The sequence below is a fragment of the Scylla paramamosain genome, chromosome 15, assembly GCF_035594125.1.
Source record: "Scylla paramamosain isolate STU-SP2022 chromosome 15, ASM3559412v1, whole genome shotgun sequence".
Classification (NCBI taxonomy): Eukaryota; Metazoa; Arthropoda; class Malacostraca; order Decapoda; family Portunidae; genus Scylla; species Scylla paramamosain.
Genome location: NC_087165.1, coordinates 18,973,744 through 19,001,011, shown reverse-complemented (window position 1 = coordinate 19,001,011; position 27,268 = coordinate 18,973,744). Strand labels below are relative to the sequence as shown.

At 39.2% G+C, this 27,268-nt stretch overlaps 2 protein-coding genes and 1 long non-coding RNA gene across 3 annotated transcripts in view; 1 reads left to right on the top strand and 2 right to left on the bottom strand.

Annotated features, from left to right (window-relative positions):
- The window catches only part of LOC135107569 (uncharacterized), a 106,471-nt gene extending 83,509 nt beyond the window's left edge, over nucleotides 1-22,962 (bottom strand). The window contains exons 1-3 of the long non-coding RNA XR_010271831.1: nucleotides 22,188-22,962; nucleotides 20,155-20,218; nucleotides 19,059-19,354 (exon numbers count right to left, since the gene is read on the bottom strand). This is a non-coding gene — a long non-coding RNA (uncharacterized LOC135107569). The remainder of the gene's footprint in view (nucleotides 1-19,058; nucleotides 19,355-20,154; nucleotides 20,219-22,187) is intronic.
- On the top strand, nucleotides 6,459-17,712 carry LOC135107568 (fucose mutarotase-like). Its single transcript, XM_064017572.1, has 4 exons — nucleotides 6,459-6,583; nucleotides 15,243-15,385; nucleotides 15,851-16,026; nucleotides 17,602-17,712. Exons 2-4 carry the CDS (start codon nucleotides 15,356-15,358, stop codon nucleotides 17,648-17,650), a joined length of 255 nt encoding a protein of 84 aa, XP_063873642.1. The 5' UTR covers nucleotides 6,459-6,583; nucleotides 15,243-15,355; the 3' UTR covers nucleotides 17,651-17,712.
- On the bottom strand, nucleotides 8,516-11,236 carry LOC135107567 (uncharacterized). The gene is made up of 2 exons (XM_064017571.1): nucleotides 8,965-11,236; nucleotides 8,516-8,588 (listed from the first exon to the last, which is right to left on the bottom strand). Exon 1 carries the CDS (start codon nucleotides 10,872-10,874, stop codon nucleotides 9,012-9,014), a length of 1,863 nt encoding a protein of 620 aa, XP_063873641.1. The 5' UTR covers nucleotides 10,875-11,236; the 3' UTR covers nucleotides 8,516-8,588; nucleotides 8,965-9,011.
- Nucleotides 22,963-27,268: the final 4,306 nt, after the last annotated feature.

Sequence of the window (27,268 nt, the reverse complement as noted above, 5' to 3'; positions counted from 1 at the left end):
TGACGGACTGCCCATTGTGGCTTAATTACAGGTGCGCGGTGACTAGGGAGGGTGGCAGGTGAGTGCGTCGAGGGGTATGCGCAGATCATGAGGTTAGGGGGAGTTACAAAGGGAGGGATATAAAGGGGGGAAGAGGTGATGGAACAGCTGCAAGCGATGTTGGAAAAATTAAAGTCAGGTGAATTGGACAACATGAGCTTCGAGTGTGGCGCTGAGTGGCCGATCTCATCTACCTGTTGCAGTTATTTTATCACCTAAGGACACGAGAACATGATAACACAGCCACTGACTGATGCTCTCACTCGCTGATTGGTGCGTCTATCCCCGTCTTGTTTTGGAACGTGGAGCAAGGCAAACTAGCGCATGTATTTCTACCAAGACCTCTACTTAATTCATAAAATACCGGATTATCCACGTAAATACAATATGGTGCCTTACAATAACGAATTTGGTGGAAATTATGTAAATCTGCTACACGTTCTAAAACAAGACAGGAATACGTAGAATCGTAAGTTAAGACCGAATTAGAGAAAAAAGTGTACTAATAAACTTAAAATTCCTTTCCCTTAGCCTTTTCTCTCTCCTCCTCCCTCTATTCCTGATGCACCGCCTCTCCTCCCTGACCCAAATCCCTCGCTCACACCCATCATGTCCCTAATCTGTTCATTGCTATTTCCCCCTCCATGTTCTCTAGTTCTGGGTATTGTCTCGTTAGCATGTTACTTTCCCTTCATCGCCACGGTCAGCCTCTAGGATTTCACTGCAAGACAAGGGCAGTTCATACCACTCGTCACTCGTCTCCATCGAGTTACCAGTCTTTTCCAGGCCACACAGGAAAAAACTTATGATTTTATTTTCTTATCTAGTTTTCTGTCTTCTCTGTCTTTCACTACCCCCGAAGTTTCTATTTCGTTGTTCTTACTGTCCATCTCTTACTTGTGTGTGTGTGTGTGTGTGTGTGTGTGTGTGTGTGTGTGTGTGTGTGTGTGTGTGTGTGTGTGTGTGTGTGTGTGTGTGTGTGTGTGTGTGTGTGTGTGTGTGTGTGTGTGTGTGTGTGTGTGTGTGTGTGTGTGTGTTTGCGGTCGAAAGTCCTTTGATCTGCTTCTTACTCTTGACATCCTTTACCCCTCACTTAAGAAAATGCATGAGTTTCTACATAAAAAGAAAAAAAATGCATCGTATTCTTTCATTATTTTTCAAACAGTATAACACTCGTACCACAAGGTTCCACCCTCAGCACACAAGTTTTTTTGTTTTCTTTTTTCATGCGTGTTTTAAAATATTACGCGCACATCACGTCCTGTGCAAAACGTTTTGATCTGTTTTACCCTCGGTCTCTACATGAAGAGTTGTTATGCTATACACGCTATACGTGATAAAATCTATATATTAACTTCCTTCCTCGGCTATGGCGCTGCTATTAATGGGCTGAAATCCCTTACTCTTTTATGACTACAAAGGTAATTCCATTCTGTTGGCATTACCAAATACAGCTCGGCGTGACTCGAATAAAAGATAGTCTGCCTATATTCCAATTTGTCTGTCTGCATGCCTGCCTGCTTGCATCTCTGCCTTCCTGTCCTCAAAACCTGTCTGCCTGCCCCTCTTGTACTCCACCCTGTCCTGCCTGTCTGCCTGCCTGCCTGCCTCCGCACTATTTTCCGATGTGACCACCAAGGAATGATGAAAAGAATCGTGCGCTCTTTCTACAGCAAGGAATAATAGCCGCCTCTCTGCCCATAAACCCAACTAAGTTATAATTTTTACCTGAAATGTCGAAGCAGAGAAATGCCTACAAAAGGTAATGCAAAGATATTACCTTCAGTTCAAAACGATATACGGCTCAAAAATAACGGCAAAAGTATACGGCTCCTGAGTAACGTTCCAAACAACTAAAAATTGAAGGAAAGAAAAAAAAATTTCTTAATCTTTTCTTTACACATTTCTGATATTTTTCATAGTTCTGATAAGTCATGATGCAGTGTGATTTTTCTTTTTTAGCTTAACTATAAGCATGTTTTCACCAATGCAAGTTTCATCCATCCTAATTCTCAGGTTGACTTTTTTTTTTCTTTTTTTTTTTTTATCTATTCCCACTGGCAGTTATTCTCTCACTCAGTATTCTTAAATGGCTCGTCTGTGTCTTCACCACGGACACAACACTGTCAGATACTTATTGCACTTGAAATGATTGTCACATTATGAAGGAAAGATGCAGAATTTTACTCTATCAAACGTGTCTAAAACAAAACTACCTGTAAAAATTATGACTTGGGTGACTTGCACACAACACACACACACACACACACACACACACACACACACACACACACACACACACACACACATCTCAGTGGGTGTTGCCTGCCACGGATCTATTATTGTTTTTTACCGCCATCTTTTTTTTCTTTTTTTTTACTGATTTGTTGTTCCTCTCATTATTACAACTTGATAACAATGATAAATAATAATAAAGTTCAACGGTGACGGTAGTAGTAGTAGTAGTAGTAGTAGTAGTAGTAGTAGTAGTAGTAGTAGTAGTAGTAGTAGTAGTAGTAGTAGTGTGTGTGTGTGTGTGTGTGTGTGTGTGTGTGTGTGTGTGTGTGTGTGTGTGTGTGTGTGTGTGTGTGTGTGTGTGTGTGTGTGTGTGTGCCACCCCTCCGGAGATGTAATATTAAACACAGCACTCCTAAAAAGGGGTCGCGGCCACACCTCTAAGCTCACCCAAATGCCCGCTCACGGAATTACTTACCATCAGTACTTTAAGGCTCGAAGATCTCTCTCTCTCTCTCTTCTCTCTCTCTCTCTCTCCTCTCCTCTCTCTCTCATCTCTCTCTCCTCTCCTCTCTCATCTCCCTCTCTCTCCTCTCTCTCTCTCTCTCTCTCTCACTTTTCCGACAGACCGCATGTAAATAGCACAATCCAGGCGGCCAGTTCAAAGAAGAGACGCGCAGACAACTGGCAAAGGGAACAACAAAGCAACAAAAATGAGGAGGAACGAGGTAAAAAATACAAAGTAAACAAATCTTTGTATCTAACATTGCTATTGGGCATTAGTTGCGGTGAAGAGGTTTTCTTTTTCTCTCTCTCCCTCTCTCTTTCTCACTTTTTTTTTTCTTTTTCTTTTTTTTTTTACCAAGCGGAATGGACGGAGTGAAGAGCGGGTGTGCTTTTTATCTGTTGTTCCTTCCGTCTCGCTCTTCCTACGGCCCTAACCTGGGTAATTCTAAAACAACAGATCAGTCGCGGCTGGACGGAGACACGCGAGGCAAAAGCTACGTAGATCGCGTTTTCTTTCCCCCTCTCCTCCCTCGTGACTCTTGCTTTCCACCACACACACATCTACAGAAAGTACCGCCGGCTCTCTTTCGCATACCCTTCCTCAGGTGCATCTCCGGGGGGTTTAACGAGCCGTGGCATCGCAGCATCCAACGGGCAGGTGAGGAGGCGCTGTGGGGTGCTTGAGAGACAAGGGGAGCAGCGCGGCGGGGAGGGAAGGGTGATGTGGACGAGGCGGTGGCGTCTGTCTTGTCTGTTTTGTGAGTTCCGGGCGGCGACTTCAAATTGGATAGAGAGAGAGAGAGAGAGAGAGAGAGAGAGAGAGAGAGAGAGAGAGAGAGAGAGAGAGAGAGAGAGTGTGTGTGTGTGTGTGCGTGTGGCGCTCTCGCATTCGTCAATATGTGCATGGCTTCCTTTATTCATGAATGGCATATTGTTGTGTACGGCTTGTCCTGTAATATTGGTATTATATATTTGGATGTGTGCTTCTCCCTCCCCTCTCCTCCTCACCCCCAACACACACACACACACACACACACACACACACACACACACACACACACACACACACACACACACACACACACCTCACCTCACCTGTTACACAGCCAAAATCATCTTTTCCCCTTATTTATTCTCTCTCTCTCTCTCTCTCTCTCTCTCTCTCTCTCTCTCTCTCTCTCTCTCTCTCTCTCTCTCTCTCTCTCTCTCTCTCTCTCTCTCTCTCTCCCCTCAAAGGTAAAACACAAACATAAGACACTCAGTGATAAAGAAAGATAAAAGTTTCAGGTGTGTAATGTACGCCTGTGACGTATAACACAAGATAACCTCATAACAAGACCGAGTTACGCAAGCTTGTGACGTGAAAAGATGCCCAGGATGTTTACTCGTAATCTTATTTGTAAACATCCGGCAGACTGAGAGAGAGAGAGAGTGTGCTACATCTGCTTGGAAGAGATAAAGGCGAGTTACTTGATTAAAGGTTTGCATTATCATCCACTATGAGTATACTAAGTGAGTAGTTATTCACGCTGGGTGGGAAGTGGAGTAACTAATGCTCGTGTCCCAATCGAGTACCTTGATGTGACTGAAATTGTATAGATAGATAGATAGGTAGGTAGATAGACGGTGAGACAGATAGATAGACGGATAGATAGATGGATAGGAAGATAGACAGATAGATATATAAATAGACTGATAAAGATACGTATATATACATTTGATCTTCGCTTTTTCTTATTCCTCCTTTTTCTTTATTTTCTTGACAAAGAAATCAAGGTTAAATGCCTATTAAACCGCCTCTCTCTCTCTCTCTCTCTCTCTCTCTCTCTCTCTCTCTCTCTCTCTCTCTCTCTCTCTCTCTCTCTCTCTCTCTCTCTCTCACACACAAAATAAATAAATAAATAAATAAATAAATAAATAAAAACAAAATAAAAAGACAATAATTCCAATTCAAAGTGTTCAAAACGTTGACCAGTGAAAGAGATAACTGAGTAGCGATTCCGATTAATTCCTGCATTACTGAACAAAGTTAAGTACGTACCTACAATAGGAATGAGAGTGAACATAGCAGTGAAACGGGAAAGAGAGGAATGAGCGCAGTTAGCAGTTACAGAGGAGCAATAATTATGAAAATAATTAATACTCTCACAGCTAATGACGATATGACACATTCCAGTATATGCACTGTACCTAGGCGATTCTGAATTGGAGAGAGATATAACTAGTCAATATAAGGTTTTAACTAGTGTTCCTTCCTTTGTTACCAGTGGTGCCTTTCGAAATCAAATTACGTATATCAACTAGCACCACAAGATTCTATGAAGGTTCAAGAGAATCCGTAGCAATCAAACTATAAAAGGAGATGGAACACCGCGTAAGACGGTGAAGCATAGAAGCATTTAGAATATGGAGAGAATTAAGTGATTGAAAGGCTTATGACAACATAGATATGTTAAATAATTGTGATCGTAAAGTGGTTAGTTTACATAGCATTGTTATAAAAAAAAAAAGTAATTTTCCAGTATCATAAAAGAGAAAGGTTTACACACATTAAAACAGGTCCACCGCACTGGGATCGCAAACTTATGAGTGAGTGATACAACAGTCCTAAAGCGAATATTTCAGAGTGCACAACAGGATATGGAGGTAAAAGTGTTTGGCTAACATGAAACAATAAGAGAATAACATCATCAGTTATGAACGGACCAAAGTTAGGCATATTTTGACTATAAATGGCAAGAAAATAAATAAATAAATAAGAAAAAAAGTTAGCAGAGCGCCACGTATATAATAGAAAACATAAATAGAAAATACAAACAATCAGAGCCACAGAATGGCAATCAAGGGATAACAAGTGAGGGCAAGACAGACATAACTGAAATAAATAAATAAATAAGAACATATGGAGATGAATTAAGAAGTTTTGCTGGGATGACAGAACAGAGGATGTTTTCTATCATGTAGTGGAATCAAAGAGAATGATGATGATGATGATGATGATGAGGAGGAGGAGGAGGAGACAGCCTGACAGATGATCAAGATAAAAAGAATCATGTATCCCAAACTACGTATGTGTCATTGATTTCATTTTTTTTTCACTTTAGGTACTTAAGAACACAAATTTCCACATTACTTCATCTCTCTCTCTCTCTCTCTCTCTCTCTCTCTCTCTCTCTCTCTGCCTCATATAATTTTTTTTATGCTCCCGAGGCTCCGTCATCAACACAAACACGAGAAGAATGTACGAAGTCCCTCCTTTCCCTCCCTTCCTTTCCTTTTCTCTCCCTTCCCTGTCTATCTTCCTTATTTGTCCCGGGGAGCCCTAGTCACTGTTTATATAACACGTGACGCAACCGGTGATCAGCCAATCGCCTGCTGAGTAGTTAACCACGGCGGCCAATGGCAAAGAGATGCATTACACGGGACACGAACGAACCTCTCTCGCTGACGTCAACCGGTGGCAAAACCCAGACAGCCTATGACGTGTCCGTGCCGGTATGCATGGGATTCACAGGGAGCAGCGGTACAGCACAATGCCTCTTTCCACCTTCCACCTTCCATAACCTCCACGTCCCCAAAGTCCGGGATTGCATTTTTGTTGCGGTAATATAATGGCTGTTTCTGTTGGGTAGCGGTAATGGGCGGTGCAGGTGCAGAAACTGACATGCTGGTTTAAATAGTAGCTTCGTTTTAAGAAATCGCCAAGCGTCATGTGGTGGAAGAGGCAGCGTTCTCTCACATCTCAGGTGGACCTATGCCCTTGACCTACGCTGCCTAGTCCGGGTGGGATTTCCATTTAACGGTATAGTTTATTTTATACTTTTACTCTGTATTTTTCTGTGTGTGTGTGTGTGTGTGTGTGTGTGTGTGTGTGTGTGTGTTGGTCACGCCATCTGAGCCGCTGTGAAATGTTCTGTGACCTGCGCCTTCAGGTTAAAAATATTGAATGTTTCTTTTTGTTTCTTTACATCAAAGGCAATACATTTCTATCCAAAAATTGACAAGACAATCACTGAAGCCCTGTACTCATTTTTTTTTTTTTTTTTTTGGGTAAATGAAGGCAGACATGTTGTACCAAGCGTATACAGTTCACATCTAATTCAGGCAGTTACAATATCAGCTAACAGAAAAGAAAATAAACAAATAATCAGATACATATAAAGGAACCGCATTCTCAAAGGCCTGGGCGCCTTATCCAACTACCTTTAACAGACTCAAGTGAAGTTATTGGCGGTCTTGAGTTTTTTTTTTTTTTTCATAATTCTAATAATAATTTAATAAGCGTTCTGATGAAAGTAATATCCAGGAAAAAAACGGGCAAATCACCTTTAAGGCCTCTGGCAATAATTCTAATCAAACAAGAGGCTTGAGATACGAACCTAGATTTATTGCGCGGTAAAAGTGTGTTTACATAGGGCGAGAAGAGCGATCATGTTGCTTAATCAAAATACTCGTTTTCGCTGTCTGTATTTAGTGTTCCCACGTATTGAGTGTACGATCAGCAAGACACCCTAAAAATGTAAGAGAGGAAATCTAGCTATCAATGTCCATATCTTTATTACTTTTCATTCATTATTATGTATTTAGGTTCTTCTCTCAATTAATTTATTTTCGAGACAAAGCCCAAGTATGAACCAGGAGTCATGATTATTCTTTGTAGTCAAGGCAGATAACTACTTCCTCGCGACAATATGCTTTTATATATTAGTAGTAAATGCATTTTTTCCATTTCGATAACCTCATTACAAAATACACCCAGAATGCATGCTTTGACTAACATTCTTCCATTAATACTTTTGCGATTGACGTGGACTTGAATCGAATGAAATCAGTACAAGAACACTTGAACAATGATAGCTGATCAAATTAGGGAATTTTACATAAAGCATTATCAAGACAAACTGCAATACACACAAGGAAGGGGCGAAGGTTGGTGCCACACCCGATCACACGATCACACACTGCTGCGCTGGTAATGTTTAAGACACCGGTTACGTGCGCGGTGCTCTTTGAATTTCTATTTCCCGAGAGAGAGAACATGGAATCATTTCAGGGTAAACTTCACATACCCACAATTGTCCGGGTGATCTCTCTCTCTCTCTCTCTCTCTCTCTCTCTCTCTCTCTCTCTCTCTCTCAGCCACAGCCGTAAATTATATTATACAAAAGGCATGTAGCGTGTCTGTTTACGTTAGCAAGTCCTATAATACATGGTGGTGGGGCTCCCCGAACTGTTTGACGACACCTCACATGGTGTCAAGGGGCAGTTAAAGGTTTATCCCCAGTTTACAGCAAAACAACTAAAAAAAAACAGACATTCTGAGGTGGTCCCCCCCCTCCCTTTGGTGGTAAGGCACATCCAGTTACACGGCTTATTATTTTCTATTCATTTCACCATTATGGTGAAACTTTAATGCTTGTATTGTGTAATCGTGGCCTGTACATCTATTATCAGGTAAAAATTTTGCAATTAAAAATTCTTTCACTTTTGTTAAGAATGAAACACTGATTTTTTTTCTTGGGAACTTTACGAGGGAGTAAGGACTATATACACATACATGCATTATCACATACATCCATAATGCATGTATATATTGTTTACATACACAAATATGTACATACATACATACATACATACATACATTCTCTCTCTCTCTCTCTCTATTACACAGTACATATATACATACTTTAAGGGGGTAGGCCTGCTAAATACGACAAAATTTAAACTACTTTACTTAGACATCTGAAATTTTTATTGAAAGCTAGTCTCACTCGAAGATCATCGATGCCCAAAAGTGAAGATGATACCTGTAAAAATAAAGTAATAAAAATTATTTTCTGAAAATTTTAGTACCATATCTAATTCGCCTAAAGATAAAAAACCAATGATCAATTTCCATCCAAACTCTGGATAGCTATTCCATTTTGATTATATTTCAAACCTCAGTTTCTCTTTTTTTAATATATGTATTAGATTTTATGAAACAAGGCAAGAAACTTACTACTTTAAAAAATCCCGTTTTCTATGAATTTTGAAAATCTATAGCTTTATGTTTTTCACACACAAAAAAAATATAGCCACTGAGATATGTAGGGCATCATCAGACAATTAATATGCAGCAAGAATTGTGAAAATCGGTCAACAAATAAAAAAGTTATAGCAACTTGAATTGCGAAAACTTACGTTTGGAGAAAACGGCATCTGAAGGTAAGTGTATCAAGTGAGATGGATCAATGCCCTCCAGGCGAGTAGTGTAGCTCCTTCTGCAGGCGTTTATTCCTCATTCTCTTCTTTAAGGGTATATCCATCTTCTTATCTTTGTTGTGAAGATATTTTTCAGTAATTTGTGAAAATGGAAGACCCAAGCTTTCATAAATAACACTCTCTTTGTACCCTGCATTGTACACACTGACTGCGTGAGCCACAGAAAAGTCAAGTTTATTCTTTGATGTGTTTAGGTGTTTTGGACAGTACTGCCACAATCTGCTGTGGAAGGATTCATTAGGGTTCTGTGTGTGTCCTTTGAGGCATCTTTTCATCATCTCATCAGTAACTAACCTTTCATAAACCTTTCGTACAAGCTGAAGCTGGTCTGGCTCAAGTGAAAAGGAAACTTTCATCTTGCTGTGGCTGGGTGGCACCTCCCCCAAAGCCAGAGCCTTTTGGTAAAAGCACCAGGAGTCACTAGATTTAGGGCACAGATGATGCTTTGGATTGGTGTCGCTTGATGAGCAGTGTTCAAAAGAGGACATTATGTCGTTCCTCATTTCTTCCTCCGTCATGTCCACCTTTCTTGTAATGCCTCTCCGGAAGTAAAATTGCAGGCGCGTGATAACTTTGTCAGTCAATTTATTCTGTCCACCAAGTACAGATCTCTTCACAATCTTTCCACTCTTTGTTTTTACAGTCTGTGTTTCTTTTCTCAAATTTCTCAGTCCATTTCCTAGCCTCTTTGCCACATGATTTATACAGTCCATCTTTTCAACCAAGTGATCCTTCCCGTATGGTCCTTCTCCGTTGTTACACGATGTTACACTACTGTATGCCGAGCTATCACCATCACTGATAAAGTTGATGTACCTCATATTATGAGAAAGAGATCTGTTCCAACATGCAAGAGCCTCAGCAGCCTCCATTCCCCCTGCGGTACCTGCATAATTCACCTGGCAGGAGGGAGCGTGGTTCTCCTTCCACCTGGCAAACTCAGTGTCAGTAATTTCTTTCCTTTCATGGCGAGTTTTGTTGGCAATGCAGAGTTGACAGATCTTCCCACATGTCTCATAGTCTAATATTAGACGAGTGTTTGCATCAATTACTGCTCCAGCACCAAAAGAAGAAGAGTGACCCCGAGTATGCCAAGTTCCGTCAAAAATAGCGTCAACGTCAAGTATGCCATTTTCATCGGGGTGTCTGTCAAGTTCTTGGGCATAATAACTAAAAACAGCCTTTCTGCTTTGTTCTAACAAAGACTTTGTATGCTGAACAGTTTTGTGGGTTATGTAATTTGCATATCTCATGTACACATCGCGAGTAAAGTGCCTGATGCTCAGTAAGCCACAAATTTTTTCAACACCACAGTAGGCTAGTCCAAATAACATTGACAAGTAAGTTATCATCAGAGTTATTACATGAATGTTTTTTACAGTGGTCTGCACTTGGTTATCAGTAACAGTATTTACTATTACATTCTTGCATTGATTGCACTGCATCACAACACTTGTGTCTGCTTGGTGAGATATCAAGTTACTGGTAATGTCAGTTCCAAGACATTCTTTACAGGCTATATTGCTAGCAATAGCAGTGAACACACTTTTTCTTACTATCACATTTTCTTCATGCGATGTAGAGGGAGATGTAGGTGAAGGTGAAAGAATTATCTTCCTCTTCTTAGCGCTTGAAATGCCCGGTTGTAGAGTGGCATCATTGACGCTACGAGGCTGCGCAGCTGGCGGTGTCGCCTGAGACGTCACGGACATTGACTGATCCTTTGTTGAGTTACTTCCTTTTCCATCATTCTTCTGCTTCTCTTTCACCTCTCTTGCTTTCAGCAATTGCTGTCTTCTATTTCTGGTTGCCTTAGTTGGTCTTGGCATGGTGAACTGGCTGTTGAGTGATGGAGAAAGAGGCAGAATGCAGACAGACCAGCAGTAACCTAGCCTTGTGATGATGCCAAAAAGCGCTTCCCGCTTCAACTTAAAAACGCTAGAAAAAAATCATCTTTAGGCCTACAAAGATGTAGTAAAGTTCAACGTGGAGCGCAAAATATAAACAATGCGCACCACGTGCGTGCCCTTTAATTAAAGGCCCAGAAACGTTATTTAAAGGGCAGGGACAGACTTCAAACTTGGTAGAAAGTTTGTCATAAGTATGCCGGAGCTGATGGAACATTTATCTCAAAATGGTCCGATCGTCCATTTTGGGCCATATTTATGCATGCATACCCCCTTAATATATTTACATGATACATACATAGTGACTATGTAAAATTTTCTTCCTCCTGCGCTTCTGTAAAACTCTTGACACATTATATTGTGTAAATTTGAAATGAGATTAACAAAAGGTGTAACTGTAGCAGATAATTACGTAAACATGCATTAATTAATTTTCTTCAACTTTGCAATCTCTGTAGTCTGTAGTCTGTAATGTATAAAATGTATCCATCACATCCTCTTTGTGTGTGGTGTTGATGCAGATGCAGATAGGGATATCTATTTCACTACATATGCAGATGTGGATGTGAAGGCGGATGTTTAATTTATCAGAACTATGGATGTGTATGCAGATGCAATGTTAAAAATTATGCAATATTCCGGAGATATGCATGCAGATTCGTATATCCAACACATCTCTAACATCTTGGGTTAAAGAATGGATGTGGGTACTGTTATGATTATGCCTTTTTAGTTTGTTTCCCCTCACTGCCAGGATGTAGAAAAGAAAAACATACACAAGACAGTGGTAAATGAGAAACTAACATTATAAAAAATATTAAATGTGTATTACTTCATTAATCAAAGTGTTCTGTTAGTCTGAGGTCTGATTGCTTTTTCAGGATTGTACATTTATAAAGAAATATACTGCATGACACTAGTAAGGCATTTGGGAGAGGTTTCCTTTTGAAAAGAGAACATTAAAATATTTTTTTTTTGTGCCTAGGATAATGTGTTCCTTAATGGTACGGTACATACTGACTTCCATTTAACTGTCATACATTTACCTTCTTGGAAATAAGTGTGCCAGGTACTGCCCTGTGTGCCGTGCAGCCATGCCTAACGAAATCTAAATTATGTTAAATTAAATGGGCAGTGTTATTGACTGTCTAGATGATACTCCCACTATTTACTGGCCATAGAAGAGGCAGTACAAACTATGTAGTGTGTGTGTGTGTGTGTGTGTGTGTGTGTGTGTGTGTGTGTGTGTGTGTGTGTGTGTGTGTGTGTGTGTGTGTGTGTGTGTGTGTGTGTGTGTGTTTACCTAGTTGTATTTACCTAGTTGTGAAATACAGGACAAGAGCTACACTAGGCTCATGCTGTCCCATCTCCATATCAACTTTTATCTAATTTTCTTTAAATTTATGGACTGTCTTGGCACACAGTCTCATCATTAAGTTCATTCCACACTGCTATACTCCTGTAAGGGGACCTATGTTTCTTGATGTCTCAATGCAAACACTCCACATCAATTTCTTTCCATGTCCTCCGGTATCTTTCATATCTGGTATAACAAGATCATCCCTATCCAACTTTTCCATCCCTTCCAATATTCTACATAGTGCTATGAAATCACCTCTTTCCCTCCTTTTTCCCAGTGTACTCAAGCCCAATCTTTTCAACCTCTCTTCATAACTATACCCTCTTTGGCTTGAAGGGATTTTAGTTGCAGCTCTCTGAATTCTTTGTAGCTTTCTGATATCCTTCTTCAAACTTGGTGACCATACTAATGCTGCATACTCCACTCTTGGATGTATCATTATGTTTTTGTTTTTTTGTCATATCTTTATCAATGTAGGAGAATGCCATCTTGATGTTTCTTAACAGATTATATGTTTCTCCAGTGATCTCATTTACATGCTTCACAAATGACAGTTTATTAGAAATGGTTACTCCCACATTTTTTTCTTCTGATCTTATAGTAATTTTCTCATTTCCCAAATAGTAGGTGCCTTCTTTTCTTCTTGCACTTTTTCCAAACTTCACCACACAACATTTCTTGGCATTAAACTTCATGTTTCCCCTCAATAACCATTCATTTATCTTAATCAGGTATTGATTCAAAGCTTTACTGTCTTCTTCATTTGTTACTTTTCTCATAATTTTATCATCAGCAAAGAGACTCATGTACCTTGTCACCCCTATCCATCAAGTTCTTTACATATATTACAAACATAACTGGTGGTAGTACTATTTCTTGCAGAACTCCACTTATTACTGGTCTTCATTTTGACTTATTACTGATTACTGTCCTCATTTTTCTGTCCATCAAGAATGACATCTGTTCTCTGTTTAACATCTTGTGTGTGTGTGTGTGTGTGTGTGTGTGTGTGTGTGTGTGTGTGTGTGTGTGTGTGTGTGTGTGTGTGTGTGTGTGTGTGTGTGTGTGTATTTACTTAGTTGTGACATACAGGAAAAGAGCTAAGCTCGTGCTGTTCCATCTCCATATCTATTTTTATCTATCTCTGTCTTAAATTCATTTATCGTATTTGCACCAATGACTTCTCTGTCCAAATCATTCTTGACCCCCACAGTTCTATATGTAAAGTTATTTTTCTTAACATCTTTTCTACAAGTATTTTTTTTCAGTTTTCTGCCATGTACCCTCAAGACTCTTGCATCCCATGTCACCAAGTCCTTCCTATCCAAGTTTTCCATTCCAGTCATCAATATATACAGTGTGATCAAATCACCCTTCTTGTGGAGGATAGCAAAGTTAAAGGCTAGTTCACCAGGATGGTCAGTGAAGGGAGAGGAAAGCCAAAGCTGGTGGTGAACATTGAAGTCTCCAAGAATGGATATCTCCACAAAAGGGAAGAGTCAGAATGTGTTCCACTTTGGAAATCAAATAGTCAAAGAATTTCTTATAATAAGAGGAGTTAGATGAGAGGTATACAGCACAGTTAAATTTAGTTTGAGAGTGACTCTGTAGCTGTAGCCAGATGGTGGAAAACTCACAAGATTCAAGAGCATAGGCATGAAAGCAGGTTGAGTCATTGCGCACATAGATGCAACATCCAGCTTTGGACTGGAAATGAGGATAGAGAAAGTAGGAGGGAACAGAAAAAGGGCTACTGTCAGTTGCCTCAGACACCTGTGTTTCAGTGAGGAAAAGATGATGAGGTTTAGTAGAGGAGAGGTTCTACAGATTGAAAATTAGATCTAAGACCATGAATGTTGCAGAAGTTAATGAAGAAAAAGTTGAGGGAGGTGTCAAGACATTTAGGGTTGATACCAGAAGAGCAGAGACATTTGTTGTCCCCTCCCCAGATGGGGACTCTGAGGCTGAAATAGGAGTCGCCACAATAATTTTGAATACTGAGTGAAGGGTGTGTGTGTGTAATTAGGTGTTTGTAGTTTTGTGTGAAGGAAGAGAGTCGTCTTTAGAGGGCCGGCTGTGACTGTCCCCTTGTGTTGTGAGACACAAAGGGAAACTCTCAGTGAGGTCACAGCTGGGTTTAATGATAGGTTCACAGCACGCCCTGATCCAGTGCTTTAGACCTCACTGGGGGTAATTATCATTTTGGCAGGTGCCTACTGCCTTGTCCTCTTGCAATGAGGAGATCCAGCAAAGGCCAGCTGAAACTCCCTATGAGCAATGCCAAGCAATATAACTTTTTCCCCTCCTTCACTACCTTGTCCAAAGTGACACCACCTCATACCTGCAGGCTTGTCTGCCACCCCAGCCCCAACCTGACCATCCAGCCATCTGTCAGTCACTTAAGTGTCTCTGTCCTCCCTAATGTCCTATTCTGTCTGCTTCCAATCATTTTCATTGTTGTTTTTGCAACAAAAAGGGCACAAATAGAAACATGGGAATCAGCAAAGCAGCAGGAGCATGAAGAACAGTAGTAGCAGCAATATTAACAATATAGCATTAGGAACACCAGTATCATCAGCAGCAGGAATAAATCAGTAGCAACAGTAGCAGAAATAACAAAGCAGAACCAGTAACAAGATCAGCAACAATATCACCATCATAAGCACAATAATATCAGCAATAGCAATAACACAACCTGGATTAATACTAACTGAGCAGGACTGAAGACTGGATAAAATCACAGTTCTACCACTGACAGATATGGGATGGCTCCTGCACCAACACGTGACATGACATAATTGCATTCTTTCCTAACTCCCACCCACTAGTATAACCTATCAGAGACATACATATCCCTCTTCTTCCACTTATTACATTTCTCCCATTCAGTTGAGGTGGCAGCATAACTCACACCTCCTCTCCTCCCTCAGTGCTGGCGGACATCAACTTCCCGACCCGTAGCATATGCAACGCTGAGGGACCTAAAGAGTACAGAGCTGATGGCATTGACATCCCTGCCCTTCTTGATGCCATCTTGACTCTCATGCCCTTGGACAACTATGTTGACAATCCAGTAAGTGAAACAGATCCTTGGAGAGAGAGAGAGAGAGAGAGAGAGAGAGAGAGAGAGAGAGAGAGAGAGAGAGAGAGAGAGAGAGAGAGAGAGAGAGAGAGAGAGAGAGAGAGAGAGAGAGAGAGAGAGAGAGAGAGAGAGAGAGAGAGAGAGAGAGAGAGAGAGAGCATTTGTTTTAGCCTACAGATTTTATCTAAATACTCTACATCTTACAATGTGTTTCAATGTATCACTAACCTTATAAGAGGTAAAACAAGACAAATCTTCTATATAAGTTCTGGTTTACATATTATGACATTATTAACAAAATAATGTTGCCATGCAATGCTGAATTTTGACCAGAAAATGTACACAAAGATAATATACTAACAAATCTCTCCAGTAAAAACTGGCCCAGATAGAAAAACTGTATAAGTAAGGTTTCTTCAATCAAAACTTGTGACTAATGTTTTCCCTTTCCTTTAGGTGGCGGTGATGAACCGCACACAGGAAGATGTAATGAGGGGTGTGGAAGTGCCGGTACTGAAAGATTACCGTCGCATCTGTGACCTCCACCACAAATCTACAGTGAAGATAGCTTTTCTTGAGCGCTTTGAATTCTATGAACGCGCAAAGAATGCTTTCGCCATCATCCAAACAGGGTAAAGAATGTTCTCTTTTATGTACAAGTATAAGTTTACCAATACCAAAATCAGCATCACCACAAGCCTAAATCACTCAGCTCCTTTTGGAATGCTTCACTCTAAGGATTCTTTGGTCTGTCCCTTAACACTTTATCAACTTCATGAAGACATACAAATATTGTCACCCAGTCACTCTCTTTAGCCAAAGAAATCTTTAGCCAACCAGGGAATCAAATCCCAGAGCAAGAAAACAGGAAGACAGTATCTTAGGTGCTGAGACCATAACAACAGTCAGGTCCTAAGGTTAGGTTGGGGACTTTGTAATCCCAGCACTACATCTATGCCTTAACCCCTTTAATTTATTATCTCTTCTCATCACCATACAAGTAATCTGCCTTCTGCCTTACTTCATCTGTGATCCCAGGTTTGTTGTTCAATGTGGCACACATTCAATGAATTTTCCTCCACTTCATTCACTTAAACTGCAATGTCCTCTTTCATTACTCAGATTTTACTAGCATACAGCAGTACAATTTCACACAAGCCTGCTGTTGCCAGGTATTCATTTTTGTCTTTCAAAACTTGCACATCATTCTCTTAATGACTCAAACTCTTTCTTTAAATTTCATTTACTTAAATTATTGTTTTAAAAATAAGCATGCCAGTGTAGCATCAAGTACAGTTTTTGAAAGATAAAAATTAATACCTGGCAACATTAAAGAGGGCCACTCAGCTGACACTTGTTGCAACGAAAGGAGAAACAAGGTGCCTCCTGTCACTTCTCAACCCTCTCTCACTATTAAACTAAAGAATACTTACTACTTAGAATAGCATAAACTTCCATTTTCCAATGTTTCTGGAGAAACTCATGAATCTCCCTGTATAAGTGTCCCTGATAACTATTCTTTGAACTTGATCTATTTTCAAACTTTTGCCACTACACTAGCAAATGCACTGCCTCCTGCACAAATTATATCTCCAAAATTAGATCCTTCCCATCACACATGATGCAATTCATGTCAAAACTTGCTACAACATTTAATGTAATTTGCATAAATATTTTAAAACTCACCAAAAATAAAGCTTATGCCAGATTCTCATCAAAATTTCACACATTCATCCTAGTTAATGAACTAATCATCAACTGTCTCTTGTGGATGAGTTTCAAATGGCAAAGTCCTGTGTTACAAAGCATGTCACCTTAAGGTACCCCTGCTGGGGTACCTTAAGGTGCCATATAAGTTGCAGTGGAAATATAAACTTATGAAATTTTTGCTGCATGAACAGGTAAAGATCTACTCCCTTTCTGCAAATTAAACATTGCCATGAAACCTTAGTTACTAAAGTGCAACTAGCTTCAAGTAAAACCATCACCTTTAGATTATACACTTAAACCCACAAATCCAAAGACTGGAAACACTACATATGAGCTTAGGGTCTGCCTCACCTCATTGCAATGAGCACCAAATCCTTTACACACAGCAACTCCCATGAGTCCTATCCTTTCTTTACATTTTCTACATTTATATCACACTTCTTTTACAATCACTATATCTTCTGCATTAATATCAAAGGCATGTCATTTCCCAACAGAGAGACGTCTCCATATGGCAACATCCTTCTGACCCGAGGAGTATGCTAGCTGACTTTCCCTCAGCCTTTGGGACAGGAGTGTTCTGCTGTCTTGCAATAAACACATAAAAAGATAATGGGATTTTCATAAACACCTTACTTAAAGATATGTAATTTATCTATTTCATATACTTGGCTAGCAATCACACAAGTGGTAGCCTAGACAAATCACCACATACTCACACACACACACACACACACATTATTCACACTCTTAGCTCTGTCAGTCCCTGGTTGCAAATTTAATAGTCTCATGGACCACCATACTACATCCCAGAAGGCACAGCACAGCAAGGCCCAACACCATACACTAGTTACTGGTTTACCTCTTCTCCTTCATAATGAGACTGTTCCTTACCCCACACCACCTACTTCAATAATGAGACCACAGTAGATGCAAGGTAGTTCCTACAGAGTGCCCCACACCTTAATTGGGTCCATATGACATTGGGTCCCACCAAGTGTGCCCACACTCCCTCCCAGGGGTCAATGAGACCACATCATTTTCATGCATTCACCACTGTCATTATCCATTCATGTACAATCATTAAAGTACCACACAGCACAGTGGGCACCACTATTCTCTGATATAACCTCCTCTTTACACTGATACCCAGTGTCCTATGTTTAAAGATCTTTCTCAATCCAATATTTTTCCTGCTTCTTTCACCCTGCACTTCACCTCTGTGTCAACTCTTCCATCCACTCTAAAAGTTGATCTCAAATACTAGAAACAATCCACATCTTCCAGCTATTCTCCATTCAATCTTACATTCATCCTTTCACCACCTATCTCTCTCAAGCATTTAATTTCTTTACTTTAACCAACATTCACTTTCAGCTTCTTCATACAAACATCTAAACTCATCTACCACTCTTGTCAACTTCCTCTGAGTCAGCCACAACAGACACATCAAACAGTAGTTGACTCAGATCCCAAACCCATTCCTCCCCACTGATTAAACTCAGACCTATAACTAACAAACCTCATATTTACTACCACTGCTAAACCATCAATATACGAATCAAATAATTACTCTGACATTACACAACCCTGACACAAACCTATTCTGACTGAGAACTGAAAAATAAATATACAGTGGGTCTTTAGATCTGTGAGGGTTGGATAACAGAGCCCCACATAAGTAAGAAATAAATAAATAAATAAATAAATAAATAAATAAATAAATAAATAAATAAACAAATAAATAAATATAAATAAATAATAAATAAATAAATAAATAAATAAAATCATTTTTCCCCACCAAAATTCACTATTTCTTTATATATTATACTGTCATTGCAAGAGCTGTTGTTACTGTTCCACTGCAACACAAAAATAATTATAATTATGCAAAATAGGTAATCACATGCTCAGATTCTTCTGTATTAAACTATGTAGTTAAGGTCTTACTTACACTGCATTCTAGACAGCAAGGATGGTGTGCCATGAGAAGGACTGCTCAAGCTTTTTCTTCCACATATTCTCACTGGCCTCATGAAAAAAATTTCTGGAAGACAACAGACCTGAAAAGACTCCACAGTAATGGATTAGTTCTTTGCACCTCTGAAAAGTAAACATCCTAACACCTAACTGAACCTAACACCTAACCAAAGGAAAACACACTCACTTGTCATATTGCACTATTTGTGCACTCCTGGTGCTCCCACGATGTCCCTCGTTGTCCCGCGATGACTTGAAAGGGGTACTTACCTGAAAATATTTCATTCAACATCATCATGCTAAATGTTGATATATTCATGATGACAATAAATTATGGATTACTTAAAAATATATAAAATATTCAAGAACAACCCAAGCCCTGATTTATCTCTTACTTAGATATATAACATTTCTGGAAGAATTTAGTAGGGCATTGATCCTGTTGCCATCCTTAAAAAGACAATGGAAACTTAAATAAAATTTAAAGGCCCGAAAACCTACTCTCATGACACTAGAGGAGTTCTTCAAAGTTCAAAGATATTTACATTCCACAGCATATGTTTATCTCATACATATTTCACAACAGTCAGCAAAAATCTAAAAAAATATCAATGCATATTCATTCATGACCTTTATACAAATTCCAGGCAATTCAAAGTTTGTGTAAACTTTTTATGTATCAAGTTTATCAAGTTTAAAACTGTGAAAAAAAAAAACAAAGCTTGGAATCTAGGATTTTTCAGCATCTAAATTATTAATACTAATATGAGAAGAGTTTCTAAAGGGTTCACTCAAATATAAGCAAGATCAATCACATTTCAGGCACAAAAAAAAGTGTGTATCAAATATATATATATATATATATATATATATATATATATATATATATATATATATATATATATATATATATATATATATATATATATATATATATATAATTTTTTTTTTTTTTTTTTTTTGCTGACCTAAGTGATGAGTTGGCTGTATATATGCCAAGTTAGTCATCATAAACAAAATAAGAATTTTTTTTCACCAGATAATGCATTGATCATAAATCAAATACTGACCAAAACTGAAGAGATGGGAGAGCAGGCCCCTCAGTGTTGGAGCAAATCTCTGCCAGCCCACTTCCTGTGATAATAAATCTGTACATAAGCAATGTTTTTTACAAACCTCCACTTAGGGGGATAATGAGGATCCCCTAAGTGGAGTGATAGGACAAGATACAGATATGAGATTGTGATCGGAGGAGCCCAACAGAGAAGAGAACGTAACAGCATAAGCAGATTAGAGGTTAGGAAAAGGTCAAGAATGTTGGGCATATCTCCAAAATGGTCAGGAATACAAGTAGGGTGTTGCACCAAATGCTCTAGGTCGTGGAGGATAGCAAAGTTGAAGGCTAGTTCACCAGGATGGTCAGTGAAGCAAGAGGAAAGCCAAAGATGGTGGTGAACATTGAATTCTCCAAGAATGGAGATCTCCGCAAAAGGAAAAAGAATCAGAATGTGCTCCACTTTGGAAGTTAAGTAGTCAAAGAATTTCTTATAGTCAGAGGAGCTAGGTGAGAGGTATACAGCACAAATAAATTTTGTTTGAGAGTGACTCTGTAGTCATAGCCAGATGGTGGAAAACTCAGAAGATTCAAGAGTGTGGACACAAGAGCAGGTTAAGTTGTTGTGCACATAAATGCAACATCCAGCTTTGGACTGAAAATAAGGATAGAGAAAGTGGGAGGGAACAGAAAAGGGACTACTGTCAGTTGCCTCAGACACCTGAGTTTCAGTGAGGAAAAGAAGATGAGGTTTATTAGAGGAGAGGTGATGTTCTACAGATTGAAAATTAGATCCAAGACCATGAATGTTGCAGAAATTAATGAAGAAAAAGTTGAAAGGGGGTGTCAAGACACTTTGATACCATAAGAGCAGTCTGACCTGGGGACATTTGTGGTCCTCTCCCCAAATGGGAACTCCAAGACTGGTGTAGGAGTCGCCATGATTTTGAATTTTGAGTGAAGGGTGTGTGTGTAATTATGTGCGTGTTGTTTTGTGTGAAGGAAAATAGTTGTCTTTAGAGGGCAGGCTGTGACTGCTCCCTTGTATTGTGAGACACAAAGAGAACCATTCAGTGAGGTCACAGCTGGGTTTAATGATAGTTTCACAGCACTCCCTGATCCAGTGCTTTAGACCTCAATGGGAGTAATTATCATTTCGGCATGTGTCTACTGCCTCCTCCTCATTGACGTACATACATTATCAAGAATAATATGTACTTCACAATTAGGGGAAACTTCCTCTGATATAGGCCCCAATGCTCATGTTGAGTTTTGGCCCAGCAGCTTAGGTAAGCAAAGACTTTTTACCCCAAAAGAAGATGTATCTATTTCAGGGTGAATAAATGCAGCCAAACACAGTATGAAGCAATACTACATATTATAAGTATGTATCTGGCAACCCACTGCTGGACTGAATGATGGATGATGCAAGTTAAATCAGCTCCCTTTTTTGGTAGGTGCCCTGATTTCCTTAATGCAAATATCTTGGAGATGATACCCAGGTTTGGTGCAACAATGCTATCTATGAAATAGAAACTGGCAACCCAGTAGCTAGACTTAACAATGACTGACACCAACAAAATAAACTACTTCTTTAGTCTGTTGCCCTGCGATTTTAAATGCAAGTGATACTGTAGTAAACTCCCTAGCTCCAGCTACACAGTGGAATAGGGCTGCAAAGTAACACAAGATAAAATTATTGGTTAATTTAGTTTATGAGGTAAAGGAAAATCAGACTAACAAATTTTAACACTAGCGTCCAAATTTCGACGCGGTTACTATTTATTTCTGGGCTTTTTTTTACATAACCTACACAATAGAGATTAGCATTGAGATTAATGAAATGAAGTATGGCGAGGCCCACTTTCTTCCTCGAATGAAAACGCTAATGTTATTTCAATACCAAAAATCCTACAGGCCATTTTATTTTGAATATGTTTGCAAGAGTCCACCAGCAACTCCCTCGGAAATTAATACACAAGTAAAAACAGTGTATTTTCTTTATGAAGTTAGTATCATGTATTATCTCTAAGTCAATAACAGACTCACCTGTACACAATATGATAATGGTCAGGTAATAGAAGATAATGTTTACACTTGAAATGCACACGCAGGCGTGCCACAGGACAGCTGAGCACATGCTGCCGCTTCCATAATGGCAGATAATAGATTCATCATATCTCTTAAAAATAAATAAAAAAAAAAATATCACTATCTTCAGATGCCATGCTTTTTTTTTCGCTCTATACTTGCAGCAAAATTAACTCATTGTTGTTGAATTGCATTTTCTTTTTTTTTTTTTTTTTCTTCCTTTTTTTTTTATCCCTTCTTTCTTTACTACATTTTGATATCATAACCTTGTATTTATTGCTGATATTAATAGATATCTGTTTATTTTTACTTGTTAAGGAGTCTAACCAAATTCTAGAGAGAGAGAGAGAGAGAGAGAGAGCAGCGTGTCCACTACGCTGCTCGAAAAGATTATTATTACAGAAAGACGATCCAAACAATTAGCCAATTTAGTTTTCAGGTTACCTATTCATTGATCAGCCTGAAAACTAGAATATTGATTTTTCTGTCTACATATCCTTAGTTACTCTTTGGTAGCTGTTTGTGTGGTGATAGCGATATAACTAAGGCAAACCACAAAATAGCACAGTACTGAAAGAAGGGCCAATGCAGGCCAAACAAGATCAAATAGTTATGAGAACCAGAGAGGGTAACTGGTAGCACAAGTGGCTTGTAGGAATAGCACAGGATGATGGAGGAATAGGACTGTGTAGCAATACATATGGAGAGGGGAAAATAACAAAATGATATATATATATATATATATATATATATATATATATATATATATATATATATATATATATATATATATATATATTAAAAAGTAGAACAAGCGATGAGATATACTTTTTTTTTTTTTTTTTATGTTGGGAAAGGTGTCAAATTTCAGCAGCCAAGAGACAAAAGCAGAAGACAACGACGATACAAAGCGGAGTACCCCCAACAACAGGAGGTATGTCAACAAACTCCGAGACGCTGCGTGTTTGTGCCGAAGCTATATATTCTACTTGCCACCATGTGTCAGGAGAGAACAAGTGACAGTTTAGTATAATTAACCGTGCAGTGCTTACTTGAAAGGACAGTATTTTGTGACTCAACCTAACGAGGCTAGCAAGGAAATCTCGGCATGTGTATGGCAGCTGGTGGTGATTTCATCTTGGTGCAGCACGGTACGTAACACGTCTTGGGGAACAAAGGTTTGGGGTAGGATTGTCGTTGTGGCGTTCGGACAGTATTTTCTTAACTTCACAAGTGAAACGTGTTATAAATACTTCAGAATATCCACAAAAGATAGGAAAGTCTCTCTCTCTCTCTCTCTCTCTCTCTCTCTCTCTCTCTCTCTCTCTCTCTCTCTCTCTCTCTCTCTCTCTCTCGTAAGTAAGTAAGTAAGTAAGTAAATATTGACTTGGTGTCCACTGTTTTGGTAAAGATCACTTAGTCTCACATTAATAAGATGAAAATCCTCAGGTGTAGGTTATTGTGTACATATTTGCATGTGTTGTTTAATTCTTCATTTCTTTTGCAAATGTGCTTGCCTGGTTTGCTCACTTGGTTGCTACCTTCACTACCATGAGTTGTACAGGATAATGCCTGAGAGATGTGTGGGGGGGGGGGGGCGGGCAGCACCTATCCCCTGACATGCCACTGCCCATAGATACAATTCCAAACAGAATAGCAAAAAATAGGATTGATTTACTTTAGTATAATTCTGTGTTCACAACTGATTTGTGAGACCAAAGGGAGTGTAGTTGTCAGAGTGGTGATTTACTGTTCTCTTGTAAATTTGCTTTATATATCCCATATATATATATGAACATAACACCGATCACTACTTTTCAGATGCCTGGCTGTGAAGAGCTGAACATTGTAGATCTACTGGAGGTGCAACTTCCAGGATGTGTTGGTTGTCTTCCCTATTCTTCTTTAACAGAGTCTGCTGCTGATACAGATCCCATGATTAATGACATTCTCACTTTTGTAAGAGCAATTTTCCCTGGTGAACCCAAAGATGGAGACACTTTGCCTTGTCTCCCTTACACCATGAGAACCTCTCAAGATTTCTTTGGGATTTCACTGAGCAAAGAAACCAACTCTGGTTTAGAACATTTGACTAGCTTTATTCAGTCCCAGGTTAACCCTCAATCACATAAGCCACAGAATCCATCACCTCAGCATTCCCCAGTTCATCCTTCTTTCATTACACAGTCCCATAGCCCCGCCTTCAACAATCATCATTCATCTGACAATTGTCTACAGCCCTCATTAGTAAATTGTAATGCTCAACAGTCAGTCCTTCCCACCACTCAATTCGAACAGCTTGCTTTAACTCCCCATAATAGGAAGCACAGGCATTCTTCAAGTACCTCAAAGTCACATCCTGATTTACCTAGTCATGGACAAACTCAATCCCCATCTCTTATCTTACAAAACCTTGAGTTAGAACTCCACCCATCACCCTCCCTCTTCTTTAGGGAAACTCAGAAGGAGAAACTTTCTACGACTGATTCACCAGATACCCACATAGATGTCATTCAACTTCACTCAGTAGATCATAAATTTGAAAAGTATTGTGATGAGCTTGACTCAAGTGCTATAAAAAATCAAGGAATTCATCCAAGTCCATGTTATAAGGAAAGTGTGGAGAAAAATTATTATTCATATCCTAAAAACAGGTCAAGAAGTTAACTCTCCACCTTTGCCAGAAAATCATTCAGTTAAGGATGCACAGGGAGAGAGAGAATGTCAACTGAAAGCAAACCTAGTCTACAAAGATCACACAAAAGCTGGTCCAAACTCCAGCAGATACAGTAAAAAAGTTAGTGCAAGCCCCAGTAAAGCTAGTCATATTAAACCAAGCCAAAGTTCTAGCAATGATAAAGTTAGTCCCTGTAGTGATTTCAGCAAAGGTCAGGATAAGGATGGACAAAGTTTCAGCAGAGTCCTGGTTAGTCTCACAACTGACTCCAGCAGAGGTCAAATTAAGGATCCTACAAGTTCGGGTAGCAGTCTGGTTAAGGATGGTACAGATTTCAGCAAAGATCAAATTAGTCCCAGTACTAATTCCACCAAAGGCCAGGTTAGGGACAGTACAAGTTCCAGCAAAAGTCAGGAAGAGAAGTTAAGTCAAGACTCAATTAAAGGACAATTTAAAACTAGCCCAACCTCACACAAAGACTCCAGTAATGGTCAGGTCATAAGTGGTAGAAGTGCCAGCAAAAATCTGGAAGTAAAAACTAGTGATAGTTCAAGAAGAGGACAGGTTAAGGAAGCTTCAGCCTCCCATAAAGATCAAGATGTAAAGAATGGTTCAAGCTCTAGTAAAGATTCATGTGTCAAGGCTACTCTAGGATCTCACAATAATCCGCAAACCACAGCAAGTTCAGAAAGCAACAAAGCACTGAAAAACACATACCATAAGCTGCCCTTCATAAGCACTGATGAACAGGAGAATAAAGACAATGAGGTGAGGTGATTTTATTCTACTTGTGGTATTCACTGCATTATGAATTTTTGTAACATCTGTGAGAAGGTAGTACTGAATGAAAAAAAAAAAACTATCAGTCAGCAAAGCAATGTGTACATTTATGTACTTCATAGCAATAGCATTTATGCACAATATTCTTGCCACCTGTATACCAATTGAATTATGCACTTAACTTCAGGATCCTCGGTGGAAGGAACAGGCACAGCTCAGCACCAGTGAGGAGCGCTACAGACTGGCTCGCAGATTGTGGAAGAACCCATGTGTGCCAGACCCAAACAAGAATCTGACCTTCTTTAGCTCCAAGCAACTCAAGGCTTGTCAATCTCTCTCCTTCACTAGTATGTTTCTTATGTCCCAATTGTAGATAAGATAGTCAGTCCAATCTTACATTCTTGATATTTTGGAATTTAATTTTTGAAAATACAGTTATCTACCTTAGTTGTTCTTTGTTATTCCCAAAATTTTCTTATATTCACAAGCATTTATCTACCTGCAGTAATCCTTCCTAATTTGTCCACAACATGTCCAGAAGTTGCTTTTGTCCAGATATTGCATGTCCAGTTATTTTTCATTTTACCAAACATCAGTATGGAAAATGGTTGTACTGTATTACTGACATGTACAACCATTTACTTCCCATATTTCTACCCCCATAATTTTTCTTTACTGTATCACTTTTGCTAGTAATGTAGTCTTTATATCCTTGAACACATAACACCTTTACATTTGACCTCTCCCAACTGTTGGCCTAGTTTCTTGTGTCTTTCACCTACCATCTCATATTCCTCTCAATGCTCTTTTGTGTCCAACCTTTCATTAGCCACTATTGTATTCTCTGTCACCATCAACAAGCAGATTATTAAAAGGATTCCACTTGTAGATGATGCATAGGAAGGATACAGCAAGGAAAGACATTTTTATAAAAGAAAAATATGAGGACTAAAGACCATGAGAGCATCATTTTGGTATTTGGCAGTGTTCTTAGAAAATATATGCTCAAATTTCCTTCCTTAAAATTTTTAACATACTTTTGTTGAATTTTGTAACATGAAGGGCTTACTCTCATGATGGATGTTCATTTCTGTTCCAGGCAGCAGAAAACGTCGGCGCAGTCAGTGGTGTGATATAGACAATCTTCAGCCATTAAGAAAGAGGCAGCGTAGGTTTGAAAATCTTGCTTTCAGCACCAACCACATCATAAGGAGCAAGCACCAGGTGATGAATGAATTTCTGGGAAATATACAAGAACCAAACATCAGTAGACAAGCAGCCAAGAAGTTAGAAAATTCACATAAAGAAAAACAGTACATGTTGGACTTAGCTCTTGAAGAGGTAAGGTCATCATGTGCTTTATCATTATTATTATTTACCCATATTAGTTGCAAGGCTGAGAGGAAGACCACAAACGAGGATAGACTATGTACGTGAAGAGAGGGTTAAGTACTAGATGGATGTTTGTGGCACAGGGAAAAGTAATTATGCATTATCACATTGAATAAAGAGCAGTTATTGTTAAATGTACAAATGAAGATAGCACCTGGTCCAGTCAGCAGTATGGGTCAAAGGCCAGGAA